At 44.9% G+C, this 16,555-nt stretch overlaps 1 protein-coding gene across 5 annotated transcripts in view; it reads left to right on the forward strand.

Annotated features, from left to right (window-relative positions):
• qkia (QKI, KH domain containing, RNA binding a) overlaps window positions 1–16,555 on the forward strand; it is a 74,553-nt gene that overhangs the window by 42,475 nt on the left and 15,523 nt on the right. For all 5 annotated transcript variants that reach the window (XM_086128149.1, XM_086128148.1, XM_086128151.1 and 2 more), the window contains exon 4: window positions 2,644–2,787. In XM_086128149.1, coding sequence (XP_085984275.1) covers window positions 2,644–2,787 — 144 coding nt within the window. The remainder of the gene's footprint in view (window positions 1–2,643; window positions 2,788–16,555) is intronic.

A 16,555-nucleotide genomic window follows, 5' to 3' on the forward strand; every position in this document is an offset into this window, starting at 1 on the left:
ATGTTTTAATGCAGGTCTGTATCCTAAATCTCTGCAGGGTTACCACATAAAGTCCAGCAATGGTGTACCGAATCGCACCAGAGGACCATAACGCATCATTCGGATAATTGGAACTTGACCAAACATGCCACGTTTATGTTTTAACCGAATCCACCCTGTCAAGTCTGGACATAGCCTACTTGTAGTTTGTTACTCAGATTCAACCAGAAATGAAAAGACGTAGTTCACACGTTTGGCCCAATTTGCAACTTGTCGATTTGTGCGAAGCACTGTTCACATAGAACGGCATCCTACTTTGGAGGCAAACTTGGAGCCACCTTGATCTGCATGTGCGCTGCACACCCGAGTTTGGAGGATTAACGTTCACACTTGACCACGTGAACTACGCTGTCAGATGAATGAGATTGAGGGTTGAAACAATTGTTGATTTCCCCCCCAAGAAAAGTCAAAGGGAAAATCTCTGCCTTGGTCCTTCACAGTCATCATTTTTTCACACTAACTCGCTCACCTCTTTGTTGGCACAATCATGGCAACCCAGGGGGAAAGAGTGTTTCAAAGACAGATTGTCCAAAGTTGTGATGTTGACTGCAAAGCAGAACTAACGGCTCACGACAGCACATCTATGCGTGGCAACATACAGTAAGGTGATGAGTGATGTTAGCTAATTTAATGTAGCCCACCTCTGCTAGTCAGACGCAAGCTTCTGCAGCGGCAACTAATTGGCCGGGCATTCAATTTGAGAGTGGCTAACGGTGAGCCAGTTCACAGCCAGGTGCAAAAGTGCAAAACAGCCAACTCTGCACTCATTCGCTGACACCCACATCACTCACCGGGCCAGGCACCTCCTTTTAAAGCCTCACAGTTATTTTTTGGTGTTTTATAAATCAAAATAACCTTTTATCTGATTACACAATCAGTTGGATAATCGGTGTAATATTTGTCTGATAGCTGCTCCCCGAATAGCAACAGAGCTGAAACTCAAGTCAAGTGGGAGCACAGGCCACACACATGTGGTTGTATTACTTTGGTCTGGACAAGATACAGTACAGCATAGTACACGGTGTACACATTTGGTCCAGTTTGCTTCGTGTTTACACTAGAATTTTTATCGTTCAACCAAATGTTACGGAGTGTAGTGTTCACACGTGAACTAGACAGCACACTTTTTTTTTTTTGGTGCCATAATAACAGTTCACAGTTCACCTGTCAAAGCGATGACACTTGTCAAACTCTGCCCCTTTTTCAAACTAACCAACCCACGTGAACACTTGGTTGGTTAGTTTGGGATATTTTAGAAATTGTCTCTGCGAGTTTTAAAGAATAAATAAAAAGCAATCATTAAAATCAGGTGTTATTCAGTTAGAGTTAAAAATGTCATGCCTTCCTCTATTCAGGCGTTGAAACTTTTTTTTTTTTTACTCATCTCACTGCAATTACCACAGTTTGTCAAGTTTTGAATTGAAATGTCTGCTCGGTTAAATGTAGCGCTACAATTTGGCACTCGGTTGTTCTCAAGTGCTGCCTTAGACAGCTATTGTTACCTGTGCGCCAGTGGCGGTTCTGGATCAATTTCACTGAGGGGGCCGGGCTGGGGCCAGGGGTTTTGATGGGGGGGCACATTCAACCCAGGGCTAAAAAGACAGATTCGAAATCTTATTTGACTTTTTTTTTCTTCAGACTTTGAAATTGTAGTCATAACATTACAGTGATGAAAAAAAAACAGTACTAGGAGGGCAAAAATGTCTGCAAGCGTAACAATACTGTTACGCGTCCATCTGTTGAGAATATTCAAGCCAGGGGATGATATGGTACCAGCCTGCCGGGGACAAAAATTGCAAATACACTGAAGCTAGATGTTTTACATGCATATAATTATCCAAATTTTAAAAGGCAATGTCTTATATATTGATCCTGTTAAATAAAAATTAAAATAAAAAGGGAGACTAAAAAAGTTACACACACACACACACGCACACACACACACGCGCGCACACACACACGCAAATAGCACTCGTGTTGTGGTAATTTCCTTATCTGCTGACTGCTTCACATTTTCCCGCTCATTTTTAAGTGGCGCAGCGCACTAAAGGGTCAGACTAGAATAATAAATCACGCACTTTGGTTCCACCTTTCGCGTCGGCGACTCGGCGCGACTGCGTAATCTACGCTCGGAGGGGGGGGCCACAGGGGGGGCCAGAATCAGTGCTACAGGGGCACTGGCCCCCGTTGCCCCCCCCCCCAGAACCGCCACTGCAGTGCGCCATTGTTCTCAGCAAAACCAGACTGATGCGGAATGAGCTGTAATGTCATGTAAATAAATGATGGTTCTGTTCTCAACGAGTTAAATTAAAAAGGCTTCACCTGTCTCTCAAATCTCGACCCATTCTTTTTTTTTTTTCCATGCTTTTTAATTGCTGCGGGGCATAGCGTTTTTTGGGGGGCCGGGGGGGTCTTCATCAAGTAAGTGTTCTACTAAAGAAAGGTGTCGCTTCAAAGCAAACGCTTAATGGCTGACTAAAGGAGCACTCCTGTCATCCTGTCTCTCTTCACAGGACCATGTCGTCCTCTGATGCGTTTGTCGCCACCGTGGCGCTCCGGCACACCCACGCAGTCACATTCACTCACGCGTCAATCTCTTTCCAGGAGGAGCAGAACAAAGGAAAGCCAAATTGGGAGCACCTCAATGAAGACCTTCATGTCCTGATCGCCGTGGAAGACACGCAGACCAGAGCCGAGATCAAGATGAGGAGAGCCGTGGAGGAGGTGAAGAAGCTTCTCGTACCAGCTGTAAGTACACGTTGTGGCGTTCGGGCCTGCTAAGCTCAATAAAGATGAGGTCCCGTGGTCCAGGTGACACAGCGCTGAATTGAATTCCGCGATCTTGGTCTGAACAACAGAACCACATATGGTAGACCGCTCACTGTTAGCATCCTGTTTACGGGCATACCTAAACCACAGGAACAGCTTGGCCGAGTGCTGGAAAAAAAACAAATAAATAACGCTAGTGGCAGTCGCCCACTGTGACTGCCACATTCCATCTCCGCTTCCCCGATAGCCGCCGGCGCTATTCTGGCAAACGGCGAATGTTTTCCATGTTGACTGCGGTGACCAGGTGGACGGGGCAGTTGAAGGCCCAGATTTCTCATCAGGGGGGCAAGCACATAGGGAAGCTTGGGAAGCTGCGAGGGCTAGTCAGTGCCAGGATGACTCGGTTAATATAGTTCAATTCAAATGTGTGTTTTCCACCAAAAAAATGGGCTCAGAGAGTCGGCGTGGTGTGGAGCTTCCTGTCCAGGATGTTCGTTTATCCTTTCCCTTTAACCCTGCCAGCGTGGAAGTCACCTCATGTGCTTTTTCTTGTCAGGACTCTTTGTCTGCATCCGGGCCGCCAGTTATTTCTTTAGGCACTTTGTTTTGTTTCCTCAGCGTGTATGCCCACACAAGATGTTGACACAGTTGAACATTGTCGCGCACGCACACTCCCAAATGTGTGCGTGCCCCCACAAAGCCAAGAATGAAGCCATACTCGGCAGTGACAGTTGACTGCTGGATGAGTCAGTGCAAACGCACACAAACAGTCGTCACGTGATACACAACGCACACATAAAAAGCCCCCAGTGGTGACCCTGTAAATCAGTGGCGGCTTTCTAAAGCTAATAACTCATCTGGGTGGTTGTGTGACAAAAAGTGCTGCCTTTTTACCACAAATTGGTCCTTTTTATTTTGGAACTTGATCAGATGTTTGGTCGCTCATCACCTGAACTATTTGGTCAGATAAGAGATTAGATTCTTGTGTCCCCAATAATATGATAAAAATTGTTTAAGACTGATATTCAAAAAAAAAAGTCTGGTCACAAAATAGGTTTCATATCTTGTCATTTTAAGATTTTTTTTTCTTCAAAATATATTTGGATATAAATAAACTATTTACATTACAATCATTCAACCTGAATTGAAATCATGCATATGTACTTCTTTTTAGATATCTTTCAGATATATATAAACAAGAACAAGTGTGTAGTAAAATGTTAAAGAGTTTGGGATATAATTTTATAAATATGTAGTGGTAGCTTCTTTCTATTACAGACATTAATGACATGTCTAAAATATTTCAGGAATTACATATCACACACACACACACACACACGGCCCTTATCCAAATGCTAAAACTGTAAACCTGTCCGATAAATCCATAGTCAGGGGATCTGATTGGCTTTTAATGTGTCTTACCATAGCTGACACTTTCTCAAATGCAAATGGCTCTTTTATTAAACCAGAATAAGTGTCTACATGTCCCTGTATGTTCGCTTGGCATGTTTTATCTGCGCTTGAACCCCCCCCCCCCCCCGCCCCCCCAGGGGTTGCCACATTTTTGTCGTGTCAGTTCACACACATCACGAGTGGGTGGGTGGGCTATAGTCCTGGCTGGCAGTAATGCCCCTTTTCACGCCAACTGAATTGGATGTAAGTGCGGCGTTGGTGCATAGGCATTGTACTAATGAAGGGCATCTTCCTCACATCTGGCAGTGTAAAAATCCCCTTTAGGAAAATCACACAGGAAACCAAATGAGGTCGTCCTTTTATTCCCGTTCAGTGAACAAGCTTTAGGGAACAACAAAAATTACATTGGCCTCCTGTTTTCCTTTAGTTTTGTAGTTGCTGCTCAGCCGTAAATTAAGATGAAATCAAAAACATCAATCCTTGTGTACCCTTTCAAGAGGAATTAACCCGCTGTGCTCACTCTGGGATGGAGGAAGGGGCATTGGTAGATTAGTGATTCACACAGCAGCCATCATTTTTTTAAAATGTAGTTTTATATTGATTTGTATGTCGGTTTATTAGCTTTATTTTTTTCAGTACGTTCAGTAACCGCTCACAAAGTCGGACATTTCAAAACCACATTGAAAAAAACTCGTGCAGTGCACCAAACAGCAGTGACTAGCACTTGAGCACATTGCAGGGGCTACGTGGGAACATTTTATAATTTATTTGACGCACCAAATCAGAGACATCACAAAGTGTGGAGGAATGAATGAGCATGCATCCTCCAAGATGAGTGAATGGAGGAACACACACCACTTTGGGGGTTGTTTTTGGTGAGGAATTATTTTAGTATGGCTAAAATCGCCAACAAAGTTGACTTATCGTGCTTATGTCTTTTAAAATGTATTTATATAATAAATGGGCTGCTGATGTATACAACTTGAGCTAGCTGACAGTGTCATGGTCACTCACCAGGCCAGGCCCCACCTCTTAAAGCCATACACACTCTACGTCGAAGATATCAAATGTGAGGGTGGCGACCCCAAGTGGACAAAAGTAATGCTCTCACCGCACATGCGCATCTTATTATCTCGTAACGCAAAGTGTTTTTTAATTATTTTGATTCATTTACTTCATTCATCAATCGAATAATCAGTATAATACACAATTCTAAAAATCTTTGATAGCTATAGGTCTTAAAAAAAAATCTGGCTACAATGACAGTTATTTAAAACCACGTCAATCAATAATTCTGACAGTGCAGGATGAGGACTCTGATTGCTTGTTGGTAGAGCCCCCCCCCCGTGCCCTCAGTCATGGTCTTCATAACTCCCTCGGTCCCGTGAACTTTTGACCCCCCCCCCCCTCCCCTGCATAAACCGAGAGTCAGGATAACGTCTGTAAGATGAGAGAGACCAGGGGGGCAGTCGGCGATGGCTGGGAGCTTCTCTTTCAAGTGTGGATTTCCTCAGTTGATCCCGCCCTCACACTCGCACAAGCACGTGCCACACTCTCAACCTGCATTCACTTACATGCACACAGACACACACTCTTGCGCCCCAGTCGAAATTGCCCTGCTCCGCACTTCAGTCTTCGGTTGAGGCCCTCAAACTGAGCAGAGGCAAACTGCACTTTGAGTAACCTCCACTCACATGCTGATATAAAACAACAGGACCGATTTCAAATCTAAAGTGAGAAAGTACCTTCCACTTCCATTTGATCGAATGGTAACTTGAGGCAGCCTGATGAAGCAGTGCGCCTCGTAGTTCTGATTTTTGTGGCTTCACTTCTAACCTTCCTGTGGAGCGTTTTCATGTTCTTCCCTCATTCCAAAGGTCTGCACGTCAGATTGATGGAAATCGAAATATTGCACGGGTGTGAATGTTTGTCGGTATGTACCCTGCGAGAACCAAGATTTTGCGGGAATTATCCGGTAGAGGCCCTTATATTTATGACCACATGAGCTATTATTCCGTTTCAGAGGTCCCCCTGTATTTTTTTAAAAATAGAATTACTCTGTTTCCAAAATTAAAATGCTAAAATTAGGCATTAAAACCCACAGACAAAATAGTTTAGCGTAATGTGACATCACCCCAAAAGCGAAATAATCAATGTGTGCCGTTGGGACTTGCATGATGTTCCCGTCTAATGTTGATATGATGAATCAAGCATATTATTTGCTTTGTAAAGGAACAAAGAATAAACCCCCTAATGTAAATAGAAACACGTTGCCCTGGAGACACGGAGCGGCATATTTTACTCACTGACAGATTAAATTGTTACGCCGTGGAGATAAATAGTCCTCGTTTGGAATTTCAAGTGTTTACGCCACATTGTCTCAGTTTAAGGCAAACGATCGTGTTTGTACTTTGTACCAATATGCTCAAGTTGTACATCTACGGCATTGTTAGCGTCACAGGCACTGTCTCAGGAAGTAAATTAGGCAGAATGAATCTCGCCCTCCCGTTTAGACGGACAAGTCCGCATTGAATATTCCTCTTCAACAATCACGTGTTTTGTCTTTATTCCGTTTCAACTCTCATTCTTCTCCTCCTCCTCCTCTGTCAGCGGTGTATGACAAATGAGTACAAAACACCATCTGGCCGCATCCATCCATGTGTGCCTCCCCAGTTAATGAGGTTTATATTCTTAGGTCCAATCACTGTCATTCTCCTTTATTTACTCTTAATGTTCCTCCTGCATGATATGTGTTGTTTATTGTCCACAAGAAGGAGGCGGGAGGGGAGCCATCATCGGGTCCCATTGTAGCTTCCAAATTTGCTCATCCCTACCTCCATTTGAAGACACTCTTTTGTAGCCTCCAATGTAATTGACGGACCGTGAACATTTGTGCTTGTTTGATGATAAATGATGATGGGAAATCCTTGGAAAGGGCTCTCGGTCGTTACCTGTAACCCAATGGGATGTAATTGAATGAAAGCTCGGCTGCATACGTTTGGCAGTCCGTTTCCATAAATGCAATGAATCAAATCAAACATCAGCAAAGCATTGTTAGCTTTATAAACCAGGGGCGCCCTGACCTTTTTTGACCTCCCGCGATCAAACCGTTGACGCACGTGCAAGCATAAATGCGCGCACACGCACACGCTTATGCCACGAGGAGCAACAGCCATAACGGCCCCTTACACGAACAAAACAGAAAAAGAAAAATAGATGCAACAATTTTTGAAAAGGAAATCACTGGCTACCTTTCGTCGCGACCTGACACGGAGGCATGGGGGGGGGCGCACTTTTGCAGCATGTCAAGCACAGAAACGATCGTACGTATGTGTACCATTTCATACTTCTGCTGATGCTGCAGATGAAATAAACTTGAATTAGAATAATAGTAATAATTAAAAAAAAAAAAAGAATAATCACAACAGATCTGATCTGGAATTGTAGACCGTTGACCGCTAACAACTCCCCGGTAATGCGGATTATGCAATCATGACAAGAACTGCACTAAAAAGACAACTCCGTTGTTTATTGCAGTAATATCGAACATGTTTCATTCCATTTTACTATCCCATTTTCATGAATATAAAGAACTCAAGTAGATGAAGGCTGTGGTTGGTGTTTTTCTGCCAACTTGGCGGCACTTTTCCCTCCAGACTATTATTACCTTCATCAGGCTAATGAAAGAGTTGCGCCGGATCATATTAACCTAAGGTGATTTACACCTCCCTGGATAGCGACAAGCCTGTACGGGGAAGGCGCATTACATTACATTCCAGCACAGTCCGCGTGTGTGTTTATCACGTTCTTTCAAATTACCCTCCCGACTATGCGACCTCTCCACGTTGTCCTCCATTTATACTTAGCAAGTTGGAGTCACCATGACGCATCCATGTGCGTAATCGCTTGAGTGTGGCACCATGATGCTCATTCAGCATATTTTCATATTTTGAGGTCATATATGAGACAGGAAGTATCTTGAATTATGCTATGGAGATGGAAACGGAATATTAAGCACCACAAGATTGGCCATAAATGTTGCGCCGGAATCAGCAAGTTGTTGTCATTGACAAGAAATGTTCCCATAGGAAATGTGAGAATTTGTTCCAGGCTCAAGCTGTCACTATTGCAAAACCTTCAAGCGGCGTTTTAAGAAACGTTTAGCATTCCCCTCAAAGGTGTTTATGGAGCAGTTAACAGACTGAAGTAAAACTAAAGGGGGGAAGGAACTCGAAATATATCTTATCCCAATGTCACAAAAAGTTGGAATGCAGGTTCTGTCATCACACTTTTGCTCGGTGCCACTTGTGGGGCATATTTCTTCCCCAAATTTTTGGTTCTCTCAATTTTATCTGTTTAGGGGACTTCAACTCGAGCGTGTTCCACTTCATTAGCGCTTGCGACAGTTCAAGGTTGTCAGTAATGCAATAATGTCGGTGTAAAATATTCAATGTAAGCATGTGAGTAGTGTTTGGTGATTTTTTTTTTCACTTATTTTCGAAATCAGTCCGAACTTGGAATTAAGAACTAACACACAAGAGTACAGTTTGGGTCATTTCAGCCAAGTTAGTCCTTGGCCAGCCATTAATGCAGGTACACATGGGCGGACTGCCCAACTCATTCATTCTTTTTCAGTGGGTAAAATAAAAACATCATCCCAGCTACAGACATGGTTTTTTTTTTCTCCCTGTTTTTGTTTTTTTGAAAGAGATTGGTTGCACGTTGTCTGCCCCCATCCAACAGGAGGGACACGATCTGGTCTTGGCTGATGGAATCCTCCTGCTCTTTCCTCCCACCACGCTCTCCATCTGCCCATCCCTGCTTGTAGCGCGTTTTAATGGCCTCCTGAGGGGCAGACAGGTGGCTCCCACCCTTTAAGATCAGTGCCCCCTGTGGAGATAACCGTGACCGCCTTTCCAATCCAAATATGACTACATTAGCCACTCTGCATTTTGTCTGGAAAAATACATTTACTGCAACCACAAGCAGGCCATAACCATTCGTAAGCGTCTCCCTGAGGGGACACTTGTATTTTGAGGGATTTTGTGCATTTGCACCTTGCACGAGCCGGAGAAAAGATTTTTTATTTGGCAAAGCACTTAGGAAAATGAACCGCAACTGCAGGTGCGTCACATTCTCAAATATCAACCAGAAATTTTTGTATTGCTGTCACTCCAACACAATCGTTTGTTCAGTAATTAAACAAACTCAAACCCTAAGCTATCAATACTTGCTCCTTTTTTCCTCCTTCAGCTGTCATTGAGTATCAAAATTGATCTTTCCCCTCAGGTCTCCACGGGAATTAGTCCTGCTTCCTTTTTCCATTTCTTTCACTCAGATTTTCAAGTCGAATCCGATTCCCCAAGCGAACGTGTGCCGTATGTACACAAGCTCTCGGCGGCAGTGGCAAAATTACCTTCGCTTGTCGCACCGTCCTGTTCATTTCTCTTCGCGCACTCCATCTCTGAGTCGTGAACCGCAAAGGTACCTTCCATCAGCGTAAGAAAAAAAAAAGTTCCCAATCCACCTGGCCTGGTTGTCCTTCAGAGACCTCCTCAAGTGACCCGATGCAATAGTCAATTAGAGGAAGCTGGTAACAAGGCTTGGCTGTTTTGAATCTGCCATGATCCTCCCAGTGGTCACGAGACGGGACCCTGCGAGCCCCCTGGCTGATCTCTTTGCTTCGCTTTGAAGGTCCTCCTAATCCCCTTTTACAGTGAGTCGACTAACTCCTGAAGTCTGTTTTTGTGCGCATACATGTATTTTAAAATTTTTTTTAAAAAATGTTGTGGTTTCATTGTATGATAGTCACAATTAAGATGACGTCACAAAAGACGCAGCGGGAGACGTTTTTAAAGCCATCCAGGGAAGCATTTTTTGCCACGGCCAAGCTGAACCATCTGCGATGTGTAAACACACACATGCAAGCACGCTTTGATCCCAGCACCCCCCGCCCCCAGTAACCTTGTTGAAAAGTGTTCACGCAAGGAAATTGGATTGCGGCAAGCTTAGCATCGGATGACCTGAAGTCTGAGGTCTGATGTCAACCCCTGCGAGCTCCGAACGATTATAAACCTCATTCTTCTCCAAGTTTGGCCACCTCAACATTGATGGCCTCCTCCAAACATATGATTCGACGTCAACCTGTTAAAACGGTATTCGTGAAGTCACGACTGTTCAAATGATTACATATTAGGATATTTGGTGTTGTTTGTCTGGAATCAACAGTTGCACTCTGCAGTTTTACTGAACCGCGTCGCACTAAAAATCTCATCAAAGTGTTAAAGGTTTGACAGTACAAGACCAGGCAGGTTCCGTATTAAGAGTCCCGCTCCTTGCCAGAGGTACTTTTCACTTCTGTCCTTCGCTAAAGCTGCGGTGATCATCTCTGAGTCAGGATCTCGGAATCTGATGCAAATCCTCTGTCGGTATTTAAACCCCCCCGCCCCGCCCCCAAATCATCCCTAGCCAAATCCCCTCAAGATATTCCCCGCTCGATTGGAGGGCATTAAAGGATCGCGAGTGACAGAACAATACACCGTCTGGCAGCCTGGTCGAATAAGGGATAAATGCGAAGGGAGAGGAGAGAAAGAGTCAGGGAGCGGATGAGGGTACAAATTTGGCATAAGGGCTGCAAGGGGTCAACAGGGAACAAGAGACAAGGGACAGCTGCTTGCTTGTTGGGTTGTACAACACAAGCGCATCATCCCGCCCGCACTTAGTCAGCAACATCATCTGTCAAAACCGACGCAGTTCCACAAGCCGGAATAATCGTGCTGTTAAATCTCTATGTATTTTTCAAGGTTATTTATGTGGACTTTAATCCACTCTTAATGCTGTTATGTTACATGAAATGCCAGCCCGCTTTGAAGAATAAACAACGTCACTCAGAATTTCTGCCTTTTAGTGCTCGGTTCTCGTCTATTTGTGTAAACGAGCACAACCGCGGCAGCGTCGAGCAAAAGCACTTTAATGAGATGAATACTTCTTCACCAGACAGATTTTTGGCGAAAAGCCTTGGACCGAGCGGGCTTTGTTTTGTAGCAGGAAGTAAAGTACGAGCACGAGATTCAACTCCGGTAATTTCAACAGTACTTCGCTAAGCCGTTTGATTGACTGGAATGGGGAGGAGCAGATGCAAAGTGTTTGTAATAATCTGACTGGAGTCAGGTTTGCGTCTATGCTAATGAGCGAGGGTGTCGGTGGTTTAGCATGACTAATGGCGCTCGTCGCTAACGGAGCTGTCTCAGGCTGCGGCAGTCAGCAAAAGGTGCGAAGGGGCAATAAAGAGGCTTTGCTGGGAACGTGATGCCGATTTAAAGGAAGCCGTTAGCCGACCGTTGCCAGAGATTGCGTTGACCTGGACATTTGGGAAAAGAATCATTCTGTCGAGGGAAAATTTACGATGATAGCAAGTCATGTTGGTTTCATAAGATAACGCGTGTTGTCTGTTAATCTGCGTGTTGAAATGCCCTTGAACAAGACGCTAATCCCCCCCAGCTGCTGCGAGCCACCCCTCAGACATTCACGCGTGGATGGGATTGGTTCAATGAGAGGTAACGTAGTTGAGCGTTTAATTTTGACGTAATCGATTGATCGATAAGGAACTGTGTGGGTTGTTTGAAATTGGTTGTTAATTGCGTCTTGGAGACGTGGAGGCAATTTTGCACCGCACAACTTGTATGCCAGGAACAGACGCTATTGATTTACTCAAGTACTGTATTGGCCCGAATACAAGACGGTGTTTTTTGCATTGATATAAGACTGAAAAAGTGGGGATCGTCTTATATTCGGGGTCTAGACATTATACCCATTCACGACGCTAGATGGCGCCGGATGTCATTGAAGCGAATGCTGAACTTGACTCCCCAGGCCAAAGTGAACCCCTGTCACGATGAATAAAAATAGAAATAGCGGTAGCACGAAGAAGAAAAATAAAAAATAGCAGTAAGAAAGAAAAGAGAAAAAAAATAATAGAAGAGATAACAGAAAATGTAGAAACGCAGCAACAATCTGGAGAAAAGTGGGTCGAAGATCGGCCAGGTTAACCGGCAGCTGAGGAGAAGTTATGATATAATTTACATTTCAAAACACAGAAGCCATTCATTTACGAATGTGATTGCACTTTGGTTCACATATTTAAATGTTCAGATTTTAAGATTTGAATGAGGCAAATAACATGCTTTTTCTCTCAAATATATTGTTATAAGCATTTGTTTCAGATGTACTGTCATTATTTTCTGTTTAAAAATTAATTTGGTGTTCAAAAAGTCTTTTTTTTCAAACTTGAGTCTTGAAAAAGAGGGGGGGTCGTCTTATAATCAGGGCCGTCTTATATTCGGGCCAATACGGTAGTTTGCTTTCTTTAAAAAAAGTATAGCTTAGTGTCAACAAAGGGAATTTGTGCTGCATCCAGAACATTTTCCTGGGCGATGCAGAAAAATCGGTCATTTTAATCATGATAATCATGCTGCGATGTAGATATTTTCAGTTTAAAAAAAATCATATAATTACATTTCCCCGCAATTTTCTGACTATTGCGTTTGTGTTATTTGTGCAGTCCACCAAATTCAGACAGAAATGAATTGAACTCCCTTACATAATACCCATACAATAATGTCATGCGGACATTATTCTGCTTTATTTTGTACATTGGTTTCAGCGCAGGTTTCATTTACAAAACGGGTCTCTGGTTTGTCAGACGGGTCCAGCTTTTGTTTCCACCCCGAGACAAGCCGCAAGTTTGTTTGAGCCGTCTCAAATTGATTAGCCTCGTCGTTTTGTTTATTTTGGTGTTGAGATGTTTTGAGGCTCATTACAAGCGCTCATTTCTTCCTTCCCCCTTTAGCACGCCACTTTTCCTGTAGAGTGTGGAATTGTTGATTAGTCATCTTGGCAGTGTGATGGGAGTAATCATTTTGCTCCAGATGTTAGTTTGGGAAGAGACGAAAGAGAAATGGGAAACGGGTGTATGTGCGTGCGTGATGGAGCGACAGTACAAACAGCTGCTGTCGCTACCGGTTCCACCCTTCAGCAGTACATGAAGTCATCCATTCCTCCCTCCTGTAGGATCGTCCCTCCCCGCTCATTCCGACATTTCACCTCACTCCGTATCCCACGAGGCACTCGTGGGGGTGGGGGGGCCACGCTGTGTTTACCTCTGAGGTAATTGCGCTGGTTTGAAGAGACTGACCCCCTGTCCCTGCCCGGGCCCCGACATTACGTGCACTCGGTCAAGTGTGTGTGCATTTGCAGTGACTGGCAGTGAGGCCAATGATGGAAAGCAAGCCTCCGCCGGTGTCAGCCCACCGGGGAGGAGACAAATTGGTTTTCGCCGCGCTGTCTCGTCCTCTCTCCAGGTATCCCTCTCCGCCTGCATCGTCTCCTCCATCATTTCCACTTTCCCCACTGTTTTTCTACTCCCGCCGAGGCGTCTCTCTCTCTCTCTGCCACACCCGTTATTTAACGTCTCCAAGCTGCGCCGCCGTATAGAACGGCTGTTGCCGCTTTGTGGGAAAGTACCCCCGCCTCCCTTTCCCTTGCATCCTCGCTCTCTTGTCGATAAAAGAAACTGTGACTCCATAAACACTCAAAAGACAAGACACCCGTCCGTCTGTTGCAGGCATGCAAAGTGTTTCGATTTTGTCCGTGTTTTGCACGGGCAGATGCCATATGCTCCAGATTATCAATAAAATGTATTATTGTTTTGTTAAGCGCTTTGTTACAGCTGCAGCTGTTTTGAAAGTGCTCCATCAATCAGGATGTATTGTATTATTATAATAATAATAATTATTATTATTATTATAAGTCAAAACTGTTTGCTTGCTTAGTTCACTTGGGGCAAAAGGTGTATCGCAAACGATTAGCGATATTGTGATGTCAGCATGCCCCTTTCTTTAGATCGTTATTTTCATGTGTGGGTATTGTGTTCGGGCAGCCCGGTGGTCGAGTGGTTAGCGCGTTGACCTCAAAGCGCAGAGGTCGTTGGTTCGATGCCGGAAGGCTCTGGCCTTCCTATGAGGAGTCTGCATGTGTGGGCCTGTGTGGGTTTTCTCCGGGTACTCCGCTTTCCTCCCCCACATGCCAAAAAAACATAACCGAAAGAGCGAAGGTGTCACGATGACAATTTAGCAATGCAAAGTGCGACCCCATTGCAAGGTTGTCAGGAAGGCAGTGGGACATGGCTAACCTACTTTATCTCATCACGCTTGCTGTCTACCTTCAGTTGCGTCCTCCTCTTCCTCACCCTCCCTGTCTCTTGCTCCTCCCTGATAGCTTTTACCGCTCTGCTGATCGCACAAATAGGCCTTATTGATTGAATCTGATTCTCGTGGATGGAGCGGCTTTATTGAGTGGCGTGCCCCCCCCCCCCCGCCCCCCATTGATGGACAGGAGAGGGAAGGGAGAGACTTGTTTGTACATGCATGTGTGCATGTTAGGCAGACGAAAGGATAACTTCCTTTTCTAATCTGGCTGTCTCGCTATCTGCTATTCCACAGTGCTCTCTGGGGTATTTGAGCTCGCAGATCATTACAGACACACTCTCCTTTTTTATTTATTTTTTTTTTGCGTGAATGTTTTATAGCTGGTGAATCCGTAGCGAGGAGTCTCTTAATTGTGGCAAGATTAAAGTGTTAAACTGTGCTCCCTGATGGCGCTCATCAAACATTGATCCAAGCGGCGTCTGCGGTCGGGAGGCATTCGCAACACTACATGATTTAAAACGATCCGACTCTGCTCCCAACGGTCCTGCTCTGTATTATCTCGGTACCCCCCGCCCCCCTCCCGCACCACCTCTTACAGCCAATGTCTGCAGACTTTGCCGAGCTGTCATCTTTCCTGTCTCGAGCAAACCGGAACACTCATACTGCCAGGTGTGCTCACTGAGCTTTCACGGAGAAAAGACAACCCGAGGAAAAAAAGGCAGGTGACATTTGCCTCGGTGAATCGGTCAAAATAGCTTCCTTCGAGCGACGCGGCCTTATCCTCGCCGCATCTTCCCTTTCGTGTCAGCAGCCACCTTTGCAAATTCGAGAAAATGGTGCCTCCCCTTTGTGTTTCATCTGCGCCCGTTTCACCCGCGCAAACCCTCAGCTCCGTCATCGAAGGGCGCATACGCGAGCAGTCCAAAACATCCAAATCCCAGCGTGAGTTGATTTTGAAGCCGCAGCCTGCCGCCGAGCCCGCTCAAACGCTCGCCTGCATCTTGAGAGAGACATAAAAGCAGCCGCTTTCATTTGCGGTTTCGTCGTCGAGGTTGTGCAAAGATAATCGAGTTTGATAAAATGATGTCTACTTTGCAGACTTTTCAGGTGTTCTCGGCTGCTGCTGTTTGGCCTTGTTCATTAAATGTGTGCACTTCAAGGGTTGCAAAAAGTCATTCGTAATGATTTTTTTTTGGGGGGGGACAGATGCTCTTCATTGAAGGTTTACTTTGTTAGCCAATGACCTGATCCTTGTCCAATTAGTCATGTCAACAATGGATGCACAACGCCACCGCTTGGCCTCGAAGGAGGGAGACGCCGCTAACGAGAAAACGTTAGTGAGCACTGTGGCCATTTCTTTCTCATGATGAAGCCACCAGGAGTTGTCCTGACCTAACTCTCACCTCGTCTCAGTCAGCGAATAAACAAAACGCAGCAGGATCTCTTGAAAGATGTGCCACGCTGCCAGTCCTGGAACTTTTCTGACACTCATTTCGTGAGCCTCAATTTCATCTGTCGAGTACCCATTACTTCAGTTTGAATGATAAGAGTGAGTATTTATTTATTTTTACGTTGGTGCCATCTTTTTTTTGTTTTGTTTTTTTTGCCCTTCACATTAAAACTGACACCTCGGCCTCAACATTGCGATGCGTTCGATCGTAATCAAATTCAAGTACACGTATGCTGCGTCGCGACGAATTGCATTCGCGCTCCTATCCTGTCCTTCGCTGCGTCTTTAATGGTAAAAGTGTCGCCGCCTGTAAAAAGTCGCAGCCCTTAGGGAACGCGGTGGGTAACGAGTGAGGCGCCGACACCACCGAGAAGTTTCTTGTCTTGTTAATTGGACGTGCCGCTCCACTAAACACACGGTTCGTGCGCACACACACAACTGCGACTCTTCACCGCCTTATATTTAGTCGAGAGACCAACTTGTCACTTTTTTTCCTCTCACTTAACCTTGCGCGCACTCACTTGCTCGCAACTCACTGTTGCCGCATTCAAGAGGAGTCTCAGGGGAAGGCTTAACTCTTCACCCTCCTCATCCTTTTATTCCCCGTCTTTCCTTATCGGCACCTCAATAGAGCAGCAGACTGTTGCCCAAGTGTTTGCGAGTCCGAGAATTAAGTCTG

The sequence above is a fragment of the Hippocampus guttulatus genome, chromosome 13 (assembly GCF_054856545.1).
Source record: "Hippocampus guttulatus isolate MCC_2025c chromosome 13, RoL_Hgut_1.0, whole genome shotgun sequence".
Lineage (NCBI taxonomy): Eukaryota > Metazoa > Chordata > Actinopteri > Syngnathiformes > Syngnathidae > Hippocampus > Hippocampus guttulatus.